At 35.2% G+C, this 21,910-nt stretch overlaps 1 protein-coding gene across 1 annotated transcript in view; it reads right to left on the bottom strand.

Annotated features, from left to right (window-relative positions):
• LOC140153335 (uncharacterized) overlaps window positions 1-21,910 on the bottom strand; it is a 55,973-nt gene that overhangs the window by 16,085 nt on the left and 17,978 nt on the right. The window contains exon 5 of the mRNA XM_072176062.1: window positions 9,228-9,349. Within this exon, the coding sequence (XP_072032163.1) occupies window positions 9,228-9,349 (122 nt within the window). The remainder of the gene's footprint in view (window positions 1-9,227; window positions 9,350-21,910) is intronic.

The raw sequence follows: 21,910 nt of genomic DNA, 5'->3' as shown, positions 1-21,910 counted from the left end.
TTCCTGCATGTTTTCATGCGTTATAGCTGTGGGTGGAATATGTAATTCCAATTTTATTAAGACTTGTGATGAGATTCAATGTTATTTTTGTAGTTTGAACTTCAATTATGTTCATTGTGCATGCAAATGATTCCGCACAATAATACAATATTTTCCTCTCCTTTTGTATCGATCATAATCAGAAATGTTAACCTGATCTTGATGGTAAAGGTTATAGCTGAATTTGAAGGAGTATACAAAAGGCATTTGTTGCCAATTTTAGCCGGCAAATGGATAAATGGGTGTGATCAGATCAACAGCCTCATTCTCAAATCAAAATGGGGATTTTGGCATCAAAAGGATGATATTAAAAGCTCATTATGTTTTTCTCATTGACATTTTAGTTCTGAAATATATATTTCAGAACTAAAATGTATATGTTTCATTTAGATTTTATGCATGCATGAAAACAATGATAGCCTCATCCCCTGTGGTGTTTACCACCCATAAACGGTACTATGGGCCATTGTGAAACAATTTTTGCTGAACCATGAAATGGATCAGCCTATAACTGCATATGTTACTAGGTTACTAGGTCCCTAACTAACCATTTGGTCTGAAATGGACATATCTCTAAATGCCACGAAGGTATGACCCCATGAGTGGTGTCATATGAAAGAGAAAAACATAAAGAATATAATAAAAATATTTCCAAGCGTCAGAGGTCATCCAGGGGTCACAGGGGTCAAAAAGGTCATTTCAACCAAAAATGCTCGATTGAGCTTAAATTTAAATGCAATGATCCTTATGACATTCTAAACATGTTTAAAACATTTTGAATTTATTTAAGGGCATTAAGGGGACATAAAGGGGTCAAAGGTCAAGAGGTCCAAAATGCTCCAATTGAGCTGGAATTTGAGCGCAACTATCCTTATGACATTCTAAACATGTTGCAAATATTTTAAAATTCATTTAAGGTCATAAAGGGGTCAAAGGTCAAGTTTTTCAAAATGCTCCAATTGAGCTGAAATTTATATGCAATGATCCTTATGACATGCTAAACATTTCAAAAACATTTTAAGATTCATTTAAGGTCATTAAGGGGTCATAAAGGGGTCAAAGGTCAAGTTTTTCAAAGTGCTCCGATTGAGCTGAAATTTAAACGAAATGATTCTTATGACATTCTAAACTTGTTGCAAATATTTTAAAATTCATTTAAGGTCATTAAGGGGCAATAAAGGGGTCAAAGGTCAAGGTTTCAAAATGCTTCAATTGTAGGTATAGGCCTACCACAATATACTGCCGAAGCCACATGGTTCAGCTATGGTGCGGTTATCGCTCTAGTTTTGCTTCTAATATCAAAACTGTCAATGCAATTTAACTCGAATTTTTTTTGGAATCAGATTATTTTGGTATTCAATATGTACAATATGAAAAAATCTGAATTCTCACCATTAAATTCAGAGTTCAATTATCTATTAAAAACCACAATAACTGGTGCCCAGTATTGTGTTACTAATTAGTGCAATTTGACAAAACTGAATAGATTTTGATGTAGATATTTACATGTAGAATTCATTATCTAGAAAACCAGTCAGGTCCTGAGTTGCATTTGAAAAAAAAAAAACTACAAAGGGCATGGTCCAATCTTTACATGTTTTGTTTTCTATCTTACATCGAGGTCTACCATTAAAACAATATGTTTCCAAAATTCTACATCATAGTACAACATCAAGGAGCGACATGTCATTTTAAAAAGCAACAACATATGTGTTCTTTAATCTGGTCAAGAAATCTACACATTTACATTACCAAAGACAACTGTATATATGTGATTTGTCTACTATCCATAATTAATCTGAGACAAAAGCATTTAATATGAAAATTCATGAAAAGACTCGAAAAATTCATGAAAATTTTGACTTTTCACTCAATATATTGCATTTGTCGGTCTTGTTCTCATTAACATAAGAACGAGCTGCTATTTCTACATGTAGTACTCTTCCGTGACTGAAGCATAAAGGACATAAAGGGCAGCTACAAATTCCCCGCATAATTCTTAGTTGAGATAGCACTCACTGGTACAAAAGGACAGATTACATGCTTCATGCATTTCCCTCTTGCAATATGTTTTGTTTCAGGTCTTTTATTTGATTTATTTGTGTATCTTTTTGCTAATTCTGGTATTTTTATATATTTACCTTCTAAAATATTGTTTTTATGTCTTTTAATCCTAAAAATCTTGTACATTTATAGCTTTGTTTTATTGCTGTAAAGCGCTTTGTGATCACTTGATGTATTGCGCTATAAATAAAGTATTATTAATTATTATTATGTATCTGTCCATTTCTACCAGCAAATCTCAACTTAGAATTATGTAAACATTTTATTGGTGGCTGCCCTTTATGTCCTTTATGCATCTTTCTGCTGTCATCCATGCCATATGTTGTCTTTTTTGATATTTTGTGTTTCTTGTAATTATAATACAATTCGGCCATTTGGCTGCAATGTCATACAGGTTTATAAAATCATATCATATCATATCATATCATACATTTTGTATTGTTGTCTGTACTGAAGTTTGCTTACTGTATATCCTTTTTATAGACCTACAACATCAAGGAGCGACATGTCATTTTTAAAAGCAGCATCAAATGTGTTCTTTAAGGGGGTACTACACCCCTGGCCAATTTTGTGCCTATTTTTGCATTTTTCTCAACAATTGTAGCGCACTGGTGACAAGTAAGGTATGTATATTATAGGGGCAAGGACTACAACTACTGCACTGAAAATTCAGAAACTCAAGGCAAGTAGTTACTGATTTATTGATCAAATATTGGTTTTCCCTAATTTTTGACTGTAACTCCACAGCTGTTGTCTGTGCTGAAATAAAATTGCCAGTGCAGTAGTTGTAGTCCTTGCCCCTATAATATACATATGGCCACGCGTTTTGAACTCGCCACCCAAAAATGGTGGTTTTGTTACGCTTTTCCAAATCGAGACTCGTTCAAATTGTTATATCTCTGCTTAAACAAAAGGTATTGTAGTGTGTTTGGTGTCATTTTATAGCTAAATGAGTGCCCTAACAGACCTCCAAAGGAGAATTGTTTATCAGCTAAGATAGTGGAGGTACAGTTGTTTGAGTTCAGAATGGCCGAGGTGGTTGTTGAGGCGGTGGCGATTGAGGCGGTGGCGGTATGTGCAAAGTCTATGGGAAATAAAGATTTTGTGTGTGCGCGTTGAATCAACTGATCATATCTTTGCATCCATATGGGCTACAGGCATGGTTAAGAGCTCTTTTGAAAGATTATTAATTCTGCTAATTGTTTTTAATCATTTTGAACACTTTATGATTGGTTTAGTCTATAAAATACAACCTTTTACATACAAAACTACCCGTTTTCATATTAAATACTGTATAAGTGATGCGGATGTCTTCAAAATCTAAAAGTTGCTGTAAATCTTTAATTACTTACCCTATCATAGTCAAAATATACATTTTCTGAGAGGAAATTTGATGAGGAATCTGAATATCGGACTTACTTTTTCTGTATGGGTTAGAGGTAAAATGCTTCAGTTCAAAATATGTTGAATTGTAAAAAAAATTGAACATATTTTGGGACACCCTGTATTCCAAGATTACTAAACAGCTGTGACTTTTTTTCTTCCAAAGTCAGTAGGCTCCCCCTAACCTCTAACCAAATCAATGTTGTTTACTTTCAGTCTATAACTGCAAGTTAGTAATAAGCAATGCATTATGTGACCCATTTTTTATTTGGAATTTTTTTATTCCACCCTGTATAACTTCAAGGTCACCCTGTACAATGAGTTGAAATGTGTATATTTAAATTGCTTTTGCCTTCAGCTTTCCAAAAATGTATACTTTTGCTAGTTTAGGGTTGAGAGTTGTGGAGATATTCTAATCGAAACTTGATTGGTGTCAAAATTCATAATATTTGTGATGTAACGCTAAGGGTGGCGAGTTCAAAACACACGGCCATATCTTACTTGTCACCAATGCGCTATAATATTTGAGAAAAATGCAAAAATAGGCACAACATTGGGCATGGGTGTAGCACCCCCTTAATCTGGTCAACAAATCTACATTTACATTACCAAAGACAACTGTATTGATGTGATTTGCCTAATCTGAATCCATGATTTAATTTGAGACAAAAGCATTTACTATGAAAATTCATGAAAAGACTCAATGTAATCTGTCCTTTTGTACCAGTGAGTGCTATCTCAACTAAGAATTATGCGGGGAATTATGTAAATATCAAGGTCATAACTTTTTATTAGTGGCTGCCCTTTATGTATCTTTCTGCTGTCATCCATGCCATTTTGTCTTGTTTGATATTTTGTGTTTCTTTAAGGGGGGACCCCAGGTCAGCTTCCCAAACCCTTGTAAAATGGAGATTTTGTCAGAGGTAAATTGTACTATTTCTGAGCTATAATTTGGTCTTTGTTTGGTTACAATCCAACATTCCTATCTTAAGTTATTCCCAATACAAGATGATAAGTCACGGAAGAGTACTACATGTTACGGTTTTAGTAATTTGGGAAAAATTATAAATCAATGCAAATATCAATATGAAAATTCATGAAAAGACTCGATGTAATCTGTCCTTTTGTACCAGTGAGTGCTATCTCAACTAAGAATTATGTAAATATCAAGGTCATAACTTTTTATTGGTGGCTGCCCTTTATGTCGTCATCTGCATGCCATACATTGTCTTTTTTGATATTTTGTGTTTCTTGTATAAATTATGTAATTTGACCATTAAGCCGCAATGTTATGCAGGTTTATAAAATCATATCGTATCATATATTTTTTGTTTTCTGTACTGAAGTTTGCTTACTGTATATCCTTTAAGTAATATCCTAATAACAGATAGGTAAGGGATGCACCACTTGACTTCCAGGGGCTGGAATTTTTTTTTTTGGGGGAAGGTTGATGAAATGACCAGCATCGAGGTCTACCATTACAACAATATGTCTCCAAAATTCTACATACAACATCATGGAGCATCATGTCATTTTTAAAAGCAACAACAGATGTGTTCTTTAACCTGGTCAAGAAATCTACATTTACATTACCAAAGACAACTGTATTGATGTGATTGGCCTAATCTGAATCCATAATTTAATCTGAGACAAAAGCATTTAATAATGAAAATTCATGAAAAGACTCGCACCTCAATATAATCTGTCCTTTTGTACCAGCGGGTGCTACCTCAACTAAGAATTATGCGGGAAATTATGTATATAAATATCAAAGTCAAAACTTTTTATTGGTGGCTGCATGTCCTTTATGTCCTTTATGCATCTTTCTGCTGTCATCCGCATGCCATATGTTGTCTTTTTTGATATTTTGTGTTTCTTGTCTTTGTAATTGGAAAAAAACCTTCAAGGGGCATGGTCCAATCTTTACACTTTTTGTTTTCTATCTTACATCGAGGTCTACCATTAAAACAATATGTCTCCAAAATTCCACATACAACATCAAGGAGCGACATGTCATTTTTAAAAGCAGCAACAAATGTGTTCTGGTCAAGAACTCTACATTTACATTAGGCGCGTGAAAGTCGAATCCGAGTTTATCGTCCCCCGCCCGCGTCACTTTTTGGACACCAAAAACACCCGCGTCAAATTGTCAAAAATGCCAAAATAATTCATTATTTTCAAAGTATCAGTGTTTTCACCAGTTTTAGCAATTGGAAACATATATTTTGTTTGTAAAACATATAAATTTATAACTTGGAACCAAAACCAGGCTCTTTTCTAACTTTTCTAGTCCCTACCCATATAAAAACATGTTTATAAATAACATGTATGAGTGTGGCTTTAAATCAACACGCACTTTAGGTCAATAATGAAATCTGATGAAATAATGAAAAATGAAAAGTCACCTCACCAACCTGGGAAAAAAAAGGGACGATAAACTCGGAATTGACTTTCATGGGCCTTACCAAAGACAACTGTATTGATGCATAATTTAATCTGAGACAAAAGCATTAAAGGGGGGACCCCAGGTCAGCTTCCCAAACCCTTGTAAAAATGGAGATTTTGTCAGAGGTAAATTGTACTATTTCTGAGCTATAATTTAGTCTTTGTTTGGTTACAATCCAACATTCCTATCTAAAGTTATTCCCAATACCAGATGATAAGCCCGGGGGGGTTCACTCCCATTGTGGCCTGTACACCATCGCGATAATGAAAACGCGTAAAAGGGTCGTTTTTAGGTGGGTAGGCACGATACGCTGGCGTGTCGCGTTTAGGGTGTCAAAAACAGGAAAAATTGAAAAAAAGGATAGCAAAATTGCAATTGCTAAATACGCGGAAATGAAATTTAGGGTATGAAATTTGATGTTAGGAATGAAATCCCTGTTTAGGGTGTCGTTCTAGCCAAGGGTTAAATCCTTGTTTAGGGTGCTTTTCAAAAGTTGATTATCGCGGATGGTGTACAGGCCACAATGGGAGTGACCCCCGGGATGATAAGTCACGGAAGAGTACTACATGTTACTGTTTTAGTAATTTGGGAAAAATATAAATCAATACAAATATCAATATGAAAATTCATGAAAAGACTCCATGTATAACTGTCCTTTTGTACCAGTGAGTGCTATCTCAACTAAGAATTATGTAAATATCAAGGTCATAACTTTTTATTGGTGGCTGCCCTTTATGTCCTTTATGCTGTCATCCGCATGCCATACGTTGTCTTTTTTGATATTTTGTGTTTCTTGTATAAATTATGTAATTTGACCATTAAGCCGCAATGTTATGCAGGTTTATAAAATCATATCGCATCATATATTTTTTGTTTTCTGTACTGAAGTTTGCTTACTGTATATCCTTTAAGTAATATCCTAATAACAGATAGGTAATGCACCACTTGACTTCCAGGGGCTGGATTTTTTTTTGGGGGGGGGGAAGGTTGATGAAATGACTAGCAAGTTTTGAATACTGCATGGTCTTAATGAAGTAATTTTTGATGTTATGGATAAATTATACATGTATCATACCCCTGATGAATTTTGAAGGCAATGGAACCAAATTAGTTTGATCTTTCGATTGACCATCCATGCTTGGTTGATCCTTCTTATTTATGAAATCAATCAATTGACTATTGTTAATTGTGATAAAATATGCATATATAGTGATAAAATATGCATCATATGCATGTATTGATATTGAATAATATAAATTTAACATTAATGCTGATTAATTAGTTATGAGTTCATTAATAACAAGCATGGAAGCAACAACAAACCTTGTCAAGAAATCTATGCCTACATATTTACATTATCAAAGACAACTGCATTGATGTGGTTTGGCCAATCTGAATCCATAATTTAATCTGAGACAAAAGCATTTAATATGAAAATTCATGAAAAGACTCGCACCTCGATGTAATCTGTCCATTTGTACCAGTGAGTGCTATCTCAACTAAGAATTATGCGGGGAATTATGTAAATATCAAGGTCATAACTTTTTATTAGTGGCTGTCCTTTTATGTCCTTTATGTATCTTTCTACTGTCATCCATGCCTTATGTTGTCTTTTTTGATATTTTGTGTTTCTTGTATTTGTAAAAAAAAAAAAAAACATTCAAGGGGCATGGTCCAATCTTTACACATTTTGTTTTCTATCTTACATCGAGGTCTACCATTAAAACAATATGTCTCCAAAATTCCACATACAACATCATGGAGCATCATGTCATTTTTAAAAGCAACAACAAATGTGTTCTTTAACCTGGTCAAGAAATCTACATTTACATTACCAAAGACAACTGTATTGATGTGATTGGCCCAATCTGAATCCATAATTTAATCTGAGACAAAAGTATTTACTATGAAAATTCATGAAAAGACTCGCACCTCAATGTAATCTGTCCTTTTGTACCAGTGAGGGCTATCTCAACTAAGAATTATGCGGGGAATTTCTGGCTGCCCTTTATGTCCTTTATGTCCTTTATGCTTCAGTCACGGCAGAGTACTACATGTAGAAATAGCAGCTCGTTCTTATGTTATTACTATATAAAATCATTTCTTTTGTGTTTTATTGTTTTTCAAGCTGCGATAACAATATTATTTACAGCCAAGTAAACAGCAATTTATGGTGTAAACTGTTTTAGTAATTTGGGAAAATACAAAACAATACAAATATCAATATGAAAGTTCATGAAAAGACTTGCACCTCGATGTAATCCGTCCTTTTGTACCAGTGAGTGCTATCTCAACTAAGAATTATGCAGGGAATTATGTAAATATCAATATCATAACATTTTACTGGTGGCAGCATGTCCTTTTATGTCCTTTATGCACCTTTCTGCTGTCATCCATGCCATATGTTGTCTTTTTTGATATGATGAGATGATGAAAATTCATCAAAACTCACACCTTGATGTAAATATCAAAGTCAAAACATTTTACTGGTGGCAGCTTTTCCTTTATGTCCTTTTGCATCTTTCTGCTGTCATCCATGCCATACAATGTGTGTTGTCTTTTTTGATATTTTGTGTTTTTTGTATTTATAATGCAATTTGGCCATTTAGCGTAAGGCCGAGTACAAAATAAAACATCTTTTTCGTCCCCTGCAGCTTCCTTTTTAGAGGTCACTTCAGTTTTACTTTTATAAATTCAGTTACATTTGTGAAGGTTGTCATTCATCCAGGTTTAATAAAATATTAAATTGGCACGACCTGAAGATGCACCTAGGACAAGGTGTGATACTGTAGCCTCAGGAAGGTTCTGTGATCATTAGAGGGACCTATAGCTTCTATTCAAATTGCAACATGCTTATTTATTTTGTACTTTTTACAATCATAGAACATATTGAAAAAGTTGGGCCAGTAAATTTATTGCAGGGCCAGTAGATTTGCCATCTCACTAGCCCGGGGTGCAAGTAGAAAACTGAAACCTAAGTCTGTCCCTGACCCATGTGATGCCATGGCACAATCAGCCTAACCCATAGAATCACTGGCCAGCAAAACCCGTGGCTACTGGTCGGTGATCTTGTGCTTGGCAAGTGAGGGGTCCAAGGACTTCTTTTTTCATCTTCTCTCCTTTTTTGTTTCTTCTTTCTCTTCCGATAGCAATAAAAAAACTTGGGTTCGGTTAGGTTCACCACCTGTTTACAATATGACAATATGAATTACAATGGTAAAAAGAAGTTAAAAATATACCCAGGAAATACAACAATTTGACAAAAATAATTATGATCAAGAGACGGTCGACTTACTCTGAATCCAGCCACTTTTCCCTTTCCTCCTGTGCCGCGTCGAGACATGACTGACCTCATTCGTAAGAAAAACTGTCTATCTTGAATGTAGTCTGTAATTGGTATCTGAGCTTCATCTCCAACTGTGAAGAAACAAAAGGAAGGAAAATATGATTATCATCAGCTTTTAAGTTTTTTATTATTCTTTACAGGTGGTGGCCGCGTTGCATTCTCTAAATTCAGTAAATTTTCATCGTCAACCGTGTAATTGAATGGGATTATTTTGAAATTTTAAAACACTTGAAATATCACAAACAAATAGGCCTATGTTGATAAATAATATAAATACAAGCTAAAACCGTTGGGGTTCGATAATGAACCCCACAAAACTAACAAGTATATTGGAAAATGCCATACGGCTGGGTGGTTTCACAAGTTGCCGGCTCGATCATGTCATCCGCCGCCTGATTCTTTACAGTGATCTTTCAATTACATGTCAAAAACAAACTAATAATAAGGGCTGTGCAATAATTATGAAACCTGGGGATGGTTAAATTGCTTGCCCTATCTTGGCCTTGCCCCCCCCCATGCATGATGCCAATTTTTGGGAACATATGCAAACCTTGAATGGTCAAGATATAGGCCTATAATGTGAGCCTATCTAGCATGGAATTGTGCATTCTGTACCATTTTCCTAAGCCTTTTGGAGCATTTAATTTAAAAGGGGCCCCATAAATGTGTGCAAAAATTGCTACCGACAGCCCCATCCTTTCGACCTTGCAAAAATAGCTTGCCTCCCCCCTCTTGACTTGGCAAAAATATTCTTTTACCTCCCCCCCCCCTTAATTTTACCTTCCCCTGTGGTTCAACAACAAATCAAGTTTCAAATCAAGTTTTAAAGAACTTAGCCCAACAGTTATATTAACGATTAACAATGAATGCAGCTTGGTTGAAAAATGTCAAGTTATTTTTGGATAAAAATACAATAACACTCTAGTTGTGACAAACTACAGATTTTATAATCAAATAATATTACCTTGTTCATTCTCTATTATATAAATATGCTTGTTATCTAATAAATAGTTCGCTCATCAATTGCATGATTTGATCAAATTTATGACTTTTGTTGTACTTCATGCTCTCCACATAAAATAAATTGAAGCGGCCTCAAAAAGCGAAGCGGGGGATGAGAAACATGTTTTGTTTTTACTCCGCCTTCAAGCCATCTTGCTGAGGATGACGCCTCAATATTTTTCAAAATTCTGGCTTTTACATGATTATAATGCACTTTATTAAACTAACATACCCTGCAAAAAAATCAAGACTTTTTAGGTGCTGTAGTTTTGTCAAAATGCAAGATTTTGAATTAAGTGCAGGAATTGCCATTTAATTAGTACGATAGAAATAGTAGTCAAACACATATGCGATGTTCATAACACAGTATGCGTATGGCATGCGAGACTGTGCCATATCATGACTGATGGAATGACACGCAATTGGTGACATCGGCACTGGTAGTAAATTCCAATTATCTTGCAAACCTCAGTTGTTCAGCTCAGAATTAAAAGTGGACATATCTGACAATAAAAGCTAATATTTTATGGAAAAGAAATACTAATCTATTTTTATGAAAATGTTACAATATGGCTTTAAAGAATAGTCTTCAAAGTCAAGAAGTCAAAAAGAGGGAAAAAAACAGTGTTTGTGGCACAATAAATCTGCTAATGCCTATAAACAAATTCTGGATTACATGCCCCTCCCTCCAGCAATATGATCAGCCCTCAAATTAACCCACGCCATAATGCCGTGGGTGCCCATCCCCACTGCCGTAATACCCTCAAAATATGTCCTTTACCGACGGCAGTCACTTGCCATGCCCTCTAATGAAGTTGCCGTCGGTGCCCCAACCCTGCCCCTTCATTATAAAATCATCTATCAGACTGTTTGTGTGTTTTCTTCGCTTTTGAGAAATTGCCTTGGTGCCCTTCTCAAATTTTCAACAGTTGCCATTATGCCCTCTTGAAATATTACAAACTGCCATGCTGCCTTGCCTTTTCAGTGAAAATCCAAAGCAATTACCAACTTGCCCTAAAAAAGTTGCCGTGCACCTCAAGATCCTTAATTCAAGGGCTGAATATGATTTTGATTCACATCTTTCACATTAAACATTTCTAGTTTAGTGACGGTTCAAGTTTCCCCACTTTAAGAGCAAGACATTATGTTTATTTCTTTTACTTGATCCTCATCAGGTCTTCATCACCCTGAGTTTCATCCTTCACTATATGTTCATGTATAGGAACTGCAGCATCCCATGAAACTCTACCCACGTACTCACTTTAATGTAATTCACAAATTTCATTCACTATTCCTCTGACCCTATAAATATTTGATCTCTACATGGAGTTATCATATTGTCTGGACATGTCCAGACTAGTTGACTGACATACAGGAAGATATAGGATCCGCATTCTTGTAAAATAGTGAGTAGCAACGTTTTACAGGGATGTTATATAACTGTCCACTTGTATGTCAAACTTTCATTACCAAAGAAAACTGTATTGATGCGATTTGTCTAATCTGAATCCATAATTTAATCCAAGACAAAAGCATTTAACATGAAAATTCATGAAAAGACTCACACCTCGATGTAATCTGTCCATTTGTATCAGTGAGTGCAATCTCAACTAAGAATTATGCGGGGAATTATGTAAATATCAAGATCATAACATTTTATTGGTGGCTGTCCTTTTATGTCCTTTATGCACCTTTCTGCTGTCATCCATGCCATATGTTGTCTTTTTTGATATGATGATTAAAATTCATGAAAACTCACACCTTGATGTAAATATCAAAGTCATAACATTTTACTGGTGGCAGCATGTCAGTCCTTTTGCATCTTTCTGCTGTCATCCATGCCATACAATGTGTGTTGTCTTTTTTGATATTTTGTGTTTTTTGTATTTATAATGCAATTATAAGCCGAACAAACTATAAAGTGAACCTGTGTCATAAATGTGTCTAAAGGAATAAGTCCATCATTGCAATTATGTCCCAATATTGAGCAAGAGGGGTTTGACCCATTATCTGGCCTGCATTAAGTCCGATTCAGACTCCACATCGCAACATTGCGCAATGTTGTGATGCTTTTTTATACCCCGAAGCATCGCGCGATGAAATTTAAATGTACTGCAACGATATATATAGGTGTTGCTGTTCTGTTCTCATTCTTCCATAGTGAATGCTGACCTTGGATTTTCCAGCAGCCAATCATAAGCATGCACGTCCGCGATATTGCAAGAGAGAGTGAAAAAAGTTATTCAACTCTCATCGCAGATCAAAATTCCACTGCATGATAAGAATTTTCAGCGACAAGCTAAAACAACCTAGCTAAGATTTCATGTGTTGTCTGAATCAGACTTTACAGGCTGCAGCTTGCTTTCCTTCATGACTGAGCAAGAATGGAGGATAGAGAATCGCGCAGTATGCAATACATATAGGCCTATCACTGCTCATCTGTTTATGTAATTTTGAAGTCTCTAAACTGTACTGTGGGGACAATCAATTATCACAATGCAATCAAGCCTATACAGTTTTCAGCAAGGTTCTTCAGCGGTCTGCCAATTTGGTGCATCTTATGGCATATACGAAAGTGGGGTTCTGATTGGCTAATTAAATCACGTCATCATTGCATCGGCACCTCATTCACTGGTTAAGCTGCGTAGCATCGTGTGAGCTAGTTCTTTTTATGCAATAACCAAACAGAGCAGATGGGCACCACTGAAGGAATTTGCTGAATAGTATAATAACTATACTAGTAAGTAGGACATACTACATCAGGGGCTAGGTACAAGAACAGCCTATCTGCAATAGCTGCCAGGTGTCATATCACTGATATGTCTACTATAATAGAATGCAGAAATTGTCAAATTATCTAGGGCAGCTATTGCAGATAGGGCTTTCTTGCACCAAACCAGTGCATCAGGGTTTTCTTTAAGCATTTTGCTGAAGGGATATTCATTTTTTTTGTACCCTTTCAACTGTAAATTTTCTTTTGAAGGGGTAAACACATTGTCCAGGGGTAGTTTTTTATTTTAAAAAAATATGTCTAAATTTGAAATGTTGACCCCATTTTTTAATTACTTCTGACTTGTACACACAATAGTTAGGGTCCTAATCCCACGATTCACTTATGTTCCAAAAAGAAAAAAAGTAACGTCGTCTATCACTCCAGATGAAAATAGGGCATTTCTATGTCAAATCATATGTAGTGCGTGAATACGTCTACATGTGCTATTTGTGCATTTAAGTAAACCCTGCCCGCAATATCGATCTTCATTCAGGAATCATAGATAAAAAATGGACAAATCCTACTTCAAGAGGTACATATGGGGGTATAACCACAGTGTTCCATGTATGTTGTATGTTTGTTGTGGGGTATCTGATTTTGAAATGCAGTCATTTCAGCTTGATTGATATACTGCATACTATAAATACACACAAAAAAACCAGTCATAATTTTTCATTTGATTATTAAAATTATATAACTACTCCTGCATGTCAAGCACAAACTCAATATCATTAAATAGATTCTTCAGGTTTGTTAATCAAATAAATATTTTTGCTTCTTTATTAAATTAAAATTTTCTGCTTGTCAAAACCAAGTGAATTTGTACCTACTGCAATATTTGTCCTTCACATTGAAAGGCTTCATCAAATATTTAAGAATTCTATAATTTAAATGGCGCTGCAAAAAATCCATTACATTAATAGGTACAACAAAAATGTTATTAATTAATGAACGCCAAGGTCATAGATGTACTTTTCACGTATGACCTTGGTAATGTTCAATTTCTCATCAGGCCAAAGATTAGAATATTCAATTTGCGAATATCAAAAAATCAAAATTATTTGATCAGAAAGACATTCCTTGTAGAATGCAATTTGGTGTGTCCGATGTGCTCTTAGGTCCCACAAAATAAAGACAAATTAATTTTGAGTATTATAGTCTCACCCCTCAATTTTTTTCATACATTCCACCTAAATAATCAGGATGACCAAAATTTTTGGCGGATGACCAGATTTTATCATTTATGACATGGTCATCCAGCGCATGACCAGATTTTTTTCCCAAATTGAACACGACGCGATATTAATGTTTGCAGATATAATTTGTTTGCTTTATGCCACAAAAAATCCTGTTTTATGGGTGGATGGACTTTTCAAGTACAGTCCATCAGTCAGGATTCTGTATCTCTTTCAAAATTCAAACATTTTGCACATCAAGTTTATCTTGTAGGAGGATTAACACATATTTTCTTGCAAATGTTTTGATATTTTGTTACTGTTTCCATTTACTTTTGATTCATAGGTCACCAATGCCATGTCTGAAGAAGCTACTTAACAGTGTATGAAACCCAAGTCATAAGAGCTGATCGAGGCAGAACTTATTGAATGACAATCATAGCCTATTTGAAAAATGTATTTACAAATGTCAAGTTTGACTTGTTAACTACATGGTATGCCTATAGATGTATTAAGCACCCTCTTCAGTTGACTTACTTGAAAGCACCCTCACTAATTAAGTCAAATATGGTAGGCCCCACAGCAGCTAATAGGTGTACCCCATGATGCTCTGCAGTACCATAGTGGAACTGCACATGCCTATGTAGAAAGTGTACACAAAATCCCTCACTTCAACTTTCAATTACTCGCTTATATCAGGGGAGCTTCGACTTTTGTTTGAAAAAATATGATCTCTAAAGTATTGTGAAACTATCTATAGCTCTCAATATCTAAGCGGTTCTTGTTGTGTGACCCTTAAGGGTATCCGTAGGGAGAACACTAAGTGATACGGCCAGGTCTGGCCAGGTGCATGTTTGTTCGCAGTCTACAGGTGTAACTAGGTTGTTGTATATTCTATAATTTTCCTGGTGTGTTAACTGTGATAACATCTAGACACCAGTTTATTTTTTATTTGAACGGGACCCTAATTTAATGAGAAAAACGCCGAAAAAGAGAGGCCCGGCAAAAGCCGATTTGCAGACAATTTTGTAGCTACAGACAGCTCGTATTCCATATAACAACTACGGAAACCAATCAGTGCCAGAAGTGTTGATTTATATTTCATCCACTTAGGTTTGGCTTAACCCACTAAAAGGTAAAACTTTAAGGCTGATCATTTTAATTATAAATGTAGTGTGTGTGTAAAAGTATATTTCTCAAAATGGAGGAAGCGCCTATGACTATTGTCCGTTCTGTCTACATGGTCTATGATAATTATTTTCTTACCGAAATATATTCACTTAACACAGACCACGGTTGCCAAACAAATGAGGGCAAACCGCTGGGTCAAATCATTGAAAAGTCGCCCAATATTTTTTTATCAACCGTTGGTTTCTATGAGATAAAAAACTACCAGAAGTCGCGTAAGCCAATGTTGAGAAGTCATGCAATATTTTTCTTAACCATCAATTGGTGTCTATAGGACAGGAAATTGTCGCGAGGAAAATCTTCAAAACTCATCCTATTGACCTAGGCCTATTACATCGCGGGTTTGGCAACCCTGCAATATATACAGTTATATAACATCGCACCGCATTGTGAGGTGAACGAACTGAATGTTGACATTGTATTCAGGATTTAAAACAAGAACTGTCTTTAAACAGACAATGCGGTTGGTATAAAACATAGCGTGTGATATCATGATATCAACTTCAAAATCTAAAAACAAAAGTAAAGAAATAATTTAGGGCCAAATGAATAAACAGCGTACAGCAGGTGCTATCTTGTCAATAATGATAAGAGGAACATGAAAAAAACCAGCAGAGAGCATGCACCCCAGTAAAGAGTTAAATAAAGCAAGGAAAAATCATAATGTGCAGAAGGCCTACTTTTCGGATGATATTCACAGAAACAAAAATAAAGAACTAAAGATCTAAAAACAAAAGTAAAGAAAATGAGGGCGAAATAAATAAACAGCGTACAGCATGTGATGACTTGTCAATAACGATAAGAGGAGCATGTACCTCAATAAAGAGTTTAAATAAAACAAGGAAAATCATAATGCGCAGAGGCCTACTTTTCGGATGATATTCACTGAAACAGAAAAAAAGAAATAAGTTTAAAGAATTATATATTTTAAGATTAGATAATGAACAATCATACATAAAAATGTGACAAGTGTCTGATGATATTTATACACTTCGAAAAAAAAATAAAGAACTACTTAACACGCGACATAAATAAATAGCCATATTTTATGAACGAACTGAATGTTGACATTGCGGACCAGGATTTGAAACAAGAACTGTTTTCAAAAAGAAAACGAGTTTTGGTATAAAAACATAGCGTGTGCTATCATGATATAAACTTCAAAATCTAAAAACACAAGTAACTAAATAATTTAGGGCGAAATAAATAAACAGCGTACAGCAGGTGCTATCTTGTCAATAATGATAAGAGGAACATGAAAAAAACCAGCAGAGAGCATGCACCCCAGTAAAGAGTTAAATAAAGCAAGGCAAAATCATAATGTGCAGGAGGCCTACTTTTCGGATGATATTCACAGAAACGAAAATAAAGAACTACGTTAGTACGTTTAAAAAATTATATAATTTGAAATTAAATAATGCAAAATCATACATAAAAATGTGACATGTGTCTGATGATAATTATACACTTCGACCAAAAATTAAAAAAATACTTAACACGCGACATAAATAAACAGCCATCTATCAAGAATGACAAGAGGAACATGAAAAAAAACCACCTAATATATGAGAGCATGCACCCCAATAAAGAATGAATTGCTTTAAAATAAAACAATGAAAAATCATGACATGTGAAATGTATGTTGATACACTTATAAATAATACTCAAGGGTGAAATAAAAAACACCTTATCTACCGATATTTCCACAGTTAAACATACTCAGTGATCACTTGTACTAAAACAAAAATAAAGAAATACTTCACAAATGATAAGAGGAACACATAAAAAATAAATAAGCGAGCATGTCCAAAAAAAGAATTAGTAAAGATAAAATAATGATAAAACATTACAAGAAGGGCAAAATATTTGTCGTAAAAACTTATTAAATGCTCATTTGCTCTAAGATATTTAATGTTTGCAATTTACTCCTAGTTTATCATTTATTTATTATTTATCTAGGCTTATATATCTTTTATTTATTTATCTATTAATTTATCTATTTATCAATTTATTTCAATATCATTATTATTAAGTGCCTATTTATAATGATATTTAAATCTATCAACATTATGCTTACGTCATCCAGGAGTTATTATCCCACTTGAAATCGCCATATAAACACAAATTAATAAAGAAATACCCAATGGGTGAAATAAAAGCATGATCTATCTTTTCAAGAATGAAAAGAGGATATAAAAATATAACAGAGCATGTCCTATAAACATGATAAAGAATTATTTAAACTCGTATAAATGTGAAACATGTAATATGACATATACTTAAGGGATCTGGAATGAGCGTTTTGAGCGTTTCGACAGTATTTTTTGTGGGAAATGAGAGCACATCAGACATATCGAATTGCATTCTGAATACGAAGAATGTCTTTCTCATATCAAATAATTTTTTGAAATTCACGATATAATGCAAATTTTATGACAAATTATTAAAATTTGATATTTTTCAAATTTTTGATATATAACAGTCCTCGAAGTAAATTTTATAAAGCTAATGACATATTCTTAAAGTGTATGTAGCTGGGAGGAAAAGCCGACGATCAATTGAAAATTTTGACCTTTCATATTGAAGATATGGATTTTATAAAAAAAAAGACCTATTTTTTGTTTTTTTTTTTTTGGGAAAAATCCATATCTTCAATACGAAAGGTCAAAATTTTCAATTGATCGTCGGCCTTTCCTCCCAGCTACATATACTTAAAGAATGTATCATTAAATTTATAAAATTTACTTCGAGGACTGTTATATATCAAAAATATCAATTTTAATGATTTGTCATAAAATGTGTATTACATTGCGAATTTCAAAAAATCAAAATTATTTGATATCAGGACATTCTTAGTATTCAGAATGCAATTCGATATGTCTGATGTGCTCTAATGTCCCACAATAAATACTGTCCAAACGTTCATACCCCAGCCCTTAACATAAAACAAAATAAAAGCGGTCATGATAATATGACATTAAGGGCTAACACCACTAATGAAGCGTCTTGGTTGAAATGCACGTGAAAATTAATGTCTTTCTTTGCTCAATTTGAGGCCTTTTTGGCTCTCATAGTTGCCTGAAGTGCCCCGTTACATTTGATTAAGAAACAAGGTAGCATCGGTTCTCTCCATTGATTTTGCAATAGCGTCTCCAGGAGGGGGGGGCTCAGAGGGCTTTCAGATTTATGCGGTGGGGGGCTTAATGGCTAAAATCGCCAAAAACCGCCTGATTTTACATATCCCTCTAGCGTTGGTTGTCAGTAGATTGCAGTCACTCCTCATCAAGTGTTGACAAAGACAACAGTGGTTGTTGAAACGCATACACAGTAAGTGCATTTTCTTGGATCAGATACTACGAACTCTGGTTTACTATTTTACTCTACCGATCCTGATGAATTTGTTCAATCAATAACGATATTTGGGGGCCAATCACAAGCCAGATTCATTTAAAGATGCATTACATCATGACCAATTTTAGTTAGGCCAGAAATTGGCCTAACTCTCCATAGAATCCCGTGTTAAAAAGTTATCCGCAATCCAAAGTCAGTAGTCCACTTGGGAAGCTAACAAACAGAGGGAGTACGGTGACTGAAAAGATTAGATGTGAAAATCTATCAATTGTGCACAAATAATAATCAGAGTTTTAAGCTTAAATGCAATAGCCAGAAGCACAATTGGCAAGTGGAGTACGGAGAAGTCTAGCTACACCCTGGAAGGGAAAAAAACAGAATTTGACACGAGGAAATGTGCAATATGACTTAATGTAATACATTAGAAAAGGCTTAAAAGGCAACTATTAGGCCCTGATTCATATTTAATCATCATTTAGGCCTGTAAATTAGATTGTCTGTGTAAATTTAGCAGGATCCGACTTTTTATGACGACTTTCAAAATGTGTTACATTTCAGAAACACCAAGCTGTTTGTGAGGTGGCGTTAGCTGTATGGGTTATAGGTTGAACTTTTTACAATATTTCTGGAAAAAAAATCCTGAAATCCATATATTAATTTTTACAATGGATGTCGTCATCTGACCTTCTGCTTGCAGAAAGGGAAGTTTTGAAGAACTGAGTTGTTTTCCGGCCCCTGTCTGTACAGAAAGTCAGTGGGGTTATTTACTGGTGTGCACCCTAAAAGGCCCTTGTCATAACCAATGGTGGCGGCATGATTTTTCCGTGCATGAGGGTTTAGGCCAAATTAAATTATATGTCTAAACTTGAGGTTGCATGTGTAAAACATGGTCTTTTTTTAACGCATGTTTGGGGTATTGAAATGATATTTTTTTGGCTTGCACAATCATGGTAAAGATCCATTTCATACATAAGAGATTATAGGACATACAATACTTGGTAGGCCTAATGATAATGCGTAAACTTTGTACCTGTTAGGGAACTGAAATCAGACTGAAAACACAAAGCGTCATGGGAGGCTCTGTCTCACCAGTTGCATTTACAAGGCCCTTGTTATAACCAGTGGTGGCGGATGATTTTTTTTTTTTCTGGGGGGGGGGAAGGGTCACACAAGGTTCTGAACAGAAACGTCACATACGGACCAACCCACACTACCGAGAACCGCGAATGCCGAGAACTGCGAAAGCCGAGAACCGCTCTAGTTTATATTGTGTATACATTTGCTATGGAGCAAGCAGATAGACTGCAATGCATGATGGGATACTCCCTTTAGCTGCTGTGGGTAGGCCCTATATGTAAAAGTGTAGGCCTAAGTAAACATCAAAGTTAAAATATGACTGTCCATTAGTTTGAATTACAAATTTATAACTATATGACTAGTTTTATGACACCAGATAATTACTTTGAAATCAATGGCTACAGGGCCATAGCAAGGTTGAAAAATATGGGGCAGCCATCACAAATGTGGGGCAGCCAAGTTACAAATATATGCCCGAATTGAAATAGAGAAAAACATAACAAATTGCTCAAAAAGTGGGGCGGCCATAGCATCCCCTGCCGCCCTGCTGGCTACAGCCCTGAATGGCTACAATTATATTTTTGAATATCTCGATCATCAGTTCATTTTGTACTATAGTTCATTTTAGAAATTCAGGCATCCTAGCATTACTCATCTTCACATGCAGATAACCTCTGTTATAGATTTGGATGTTTTCTGATACCAAGTGGTCTATAATGGTTCAACTGGCCTCACACCAGCATTCAGCCTCAGGGTGATTGTACATGTATGCAAATATAATCTGTGTATAAATGTTGTGTACCTATCTCTGTTGACTTGTGTAAGATGATCAGTTTTAATCTTCCTAGTCTTTGATTTGCCATAGACAGCTAAGGAGGCCTCATTCTTGACTTTGCTTATGGCAGTACTTACAAACCGTATTCATTCCAATAAGCGCCCATGCCCCAATAAGCACCCACCCAGGGTATTTTCAATTTGCTTAAGGGTACCATTAATGTTGAAGTGACAGATAGACGTCGATACAGTGAAATATAGTTGGAGGACTACAAGTCCTGTGTAAACTTGTAATACATTTCCTGCATCAGAAAAGCTACTAGAACGTCTCAGGACCCGTTTATAACATACATGAATTTGTCTCTAATAAACGCCCCTTACGAAAAAAAAAGTAAAAAATGTAAAAAATAAGCGCCCACCCAACATGACTTTGTTAAGCGCCCTGGGAACTTATTGGAATGAATATATAAATAATAAACCTTATTATAAATCAAGTACTTTTACAATTTGCATATGGTCATGCCTCATGACGCTAAACTATACATATGGGCACGAAACCGTTGACCGGGCCACAGTCACACGCATGGCTTGCTATACCCATTCTGATGGTTGGCACCTAAGGGGTCAGTGGGTCCTTCCTTCCTTCTACTAAAGTCAAAAAGCAATGAGGGAGGTTTGCCAAACAAAAAAACTATGTTATTTTCATGAAACGAATTTGTAAGATGGTGGTATGATCGAAAACAACAACTTTGCACCAACTATTTTATGGTCATTGCGTGAAATGGTCAGAGTTTATATTGGGCCTCGGTATTTCACGTTGGCCCAAATTCCACGCAATGACCGATAGTGCAATGTCAATTGCTTTCAAAGCAGCATTTATAAAGCATTATAATATAATATAATGATTAAAGCTGAATATGATGTGATACAAAAAGCAAAACAAAGAAAAGTCTCCTTCACTCCTGTCCACTCCCATTGGATGAACTAGGCAATAAACTGCTGTGATTTAGACATTAGGAAGCTCGGTTACTACATATATGCAAAGCATAATAACTTGACTATGACCTCACCGGGTCATAGATGAGATAATCTTTAGAAGTCATCTTACAGACGCAACCATTCGCTGCACAGGCAAACTTGATCCCTCGCGACTCACGTTCAGAACCATTATTGCAATAAATGCCACGGTAAAATATGCTCAATATTTTGATTCATTGCATAGATCCATCATGTTTATTTATCAATTTTTGGTTTAACAAATCCGAGTGAATTTTTACTATGATATTTCATCC

Source organism: Amphiura filiformis, chromosome 5 (assembly GCF_039555335.1).
Source record: "Amphiura filiformis chromosome 5, Afil_fr2py, whole genome shotgun sequence".
In the NCBI taxonomy this organism is placed as follows: Eukaryota; Metazoa; Echinodermata; class Ophiuroidea; order Amphilepidida; family Amphiuridae; genus Amphiura; species Amphiura filiformis.
This window is presented reverse-complemented; position numbering and strand designations above follow the sequence as displayed.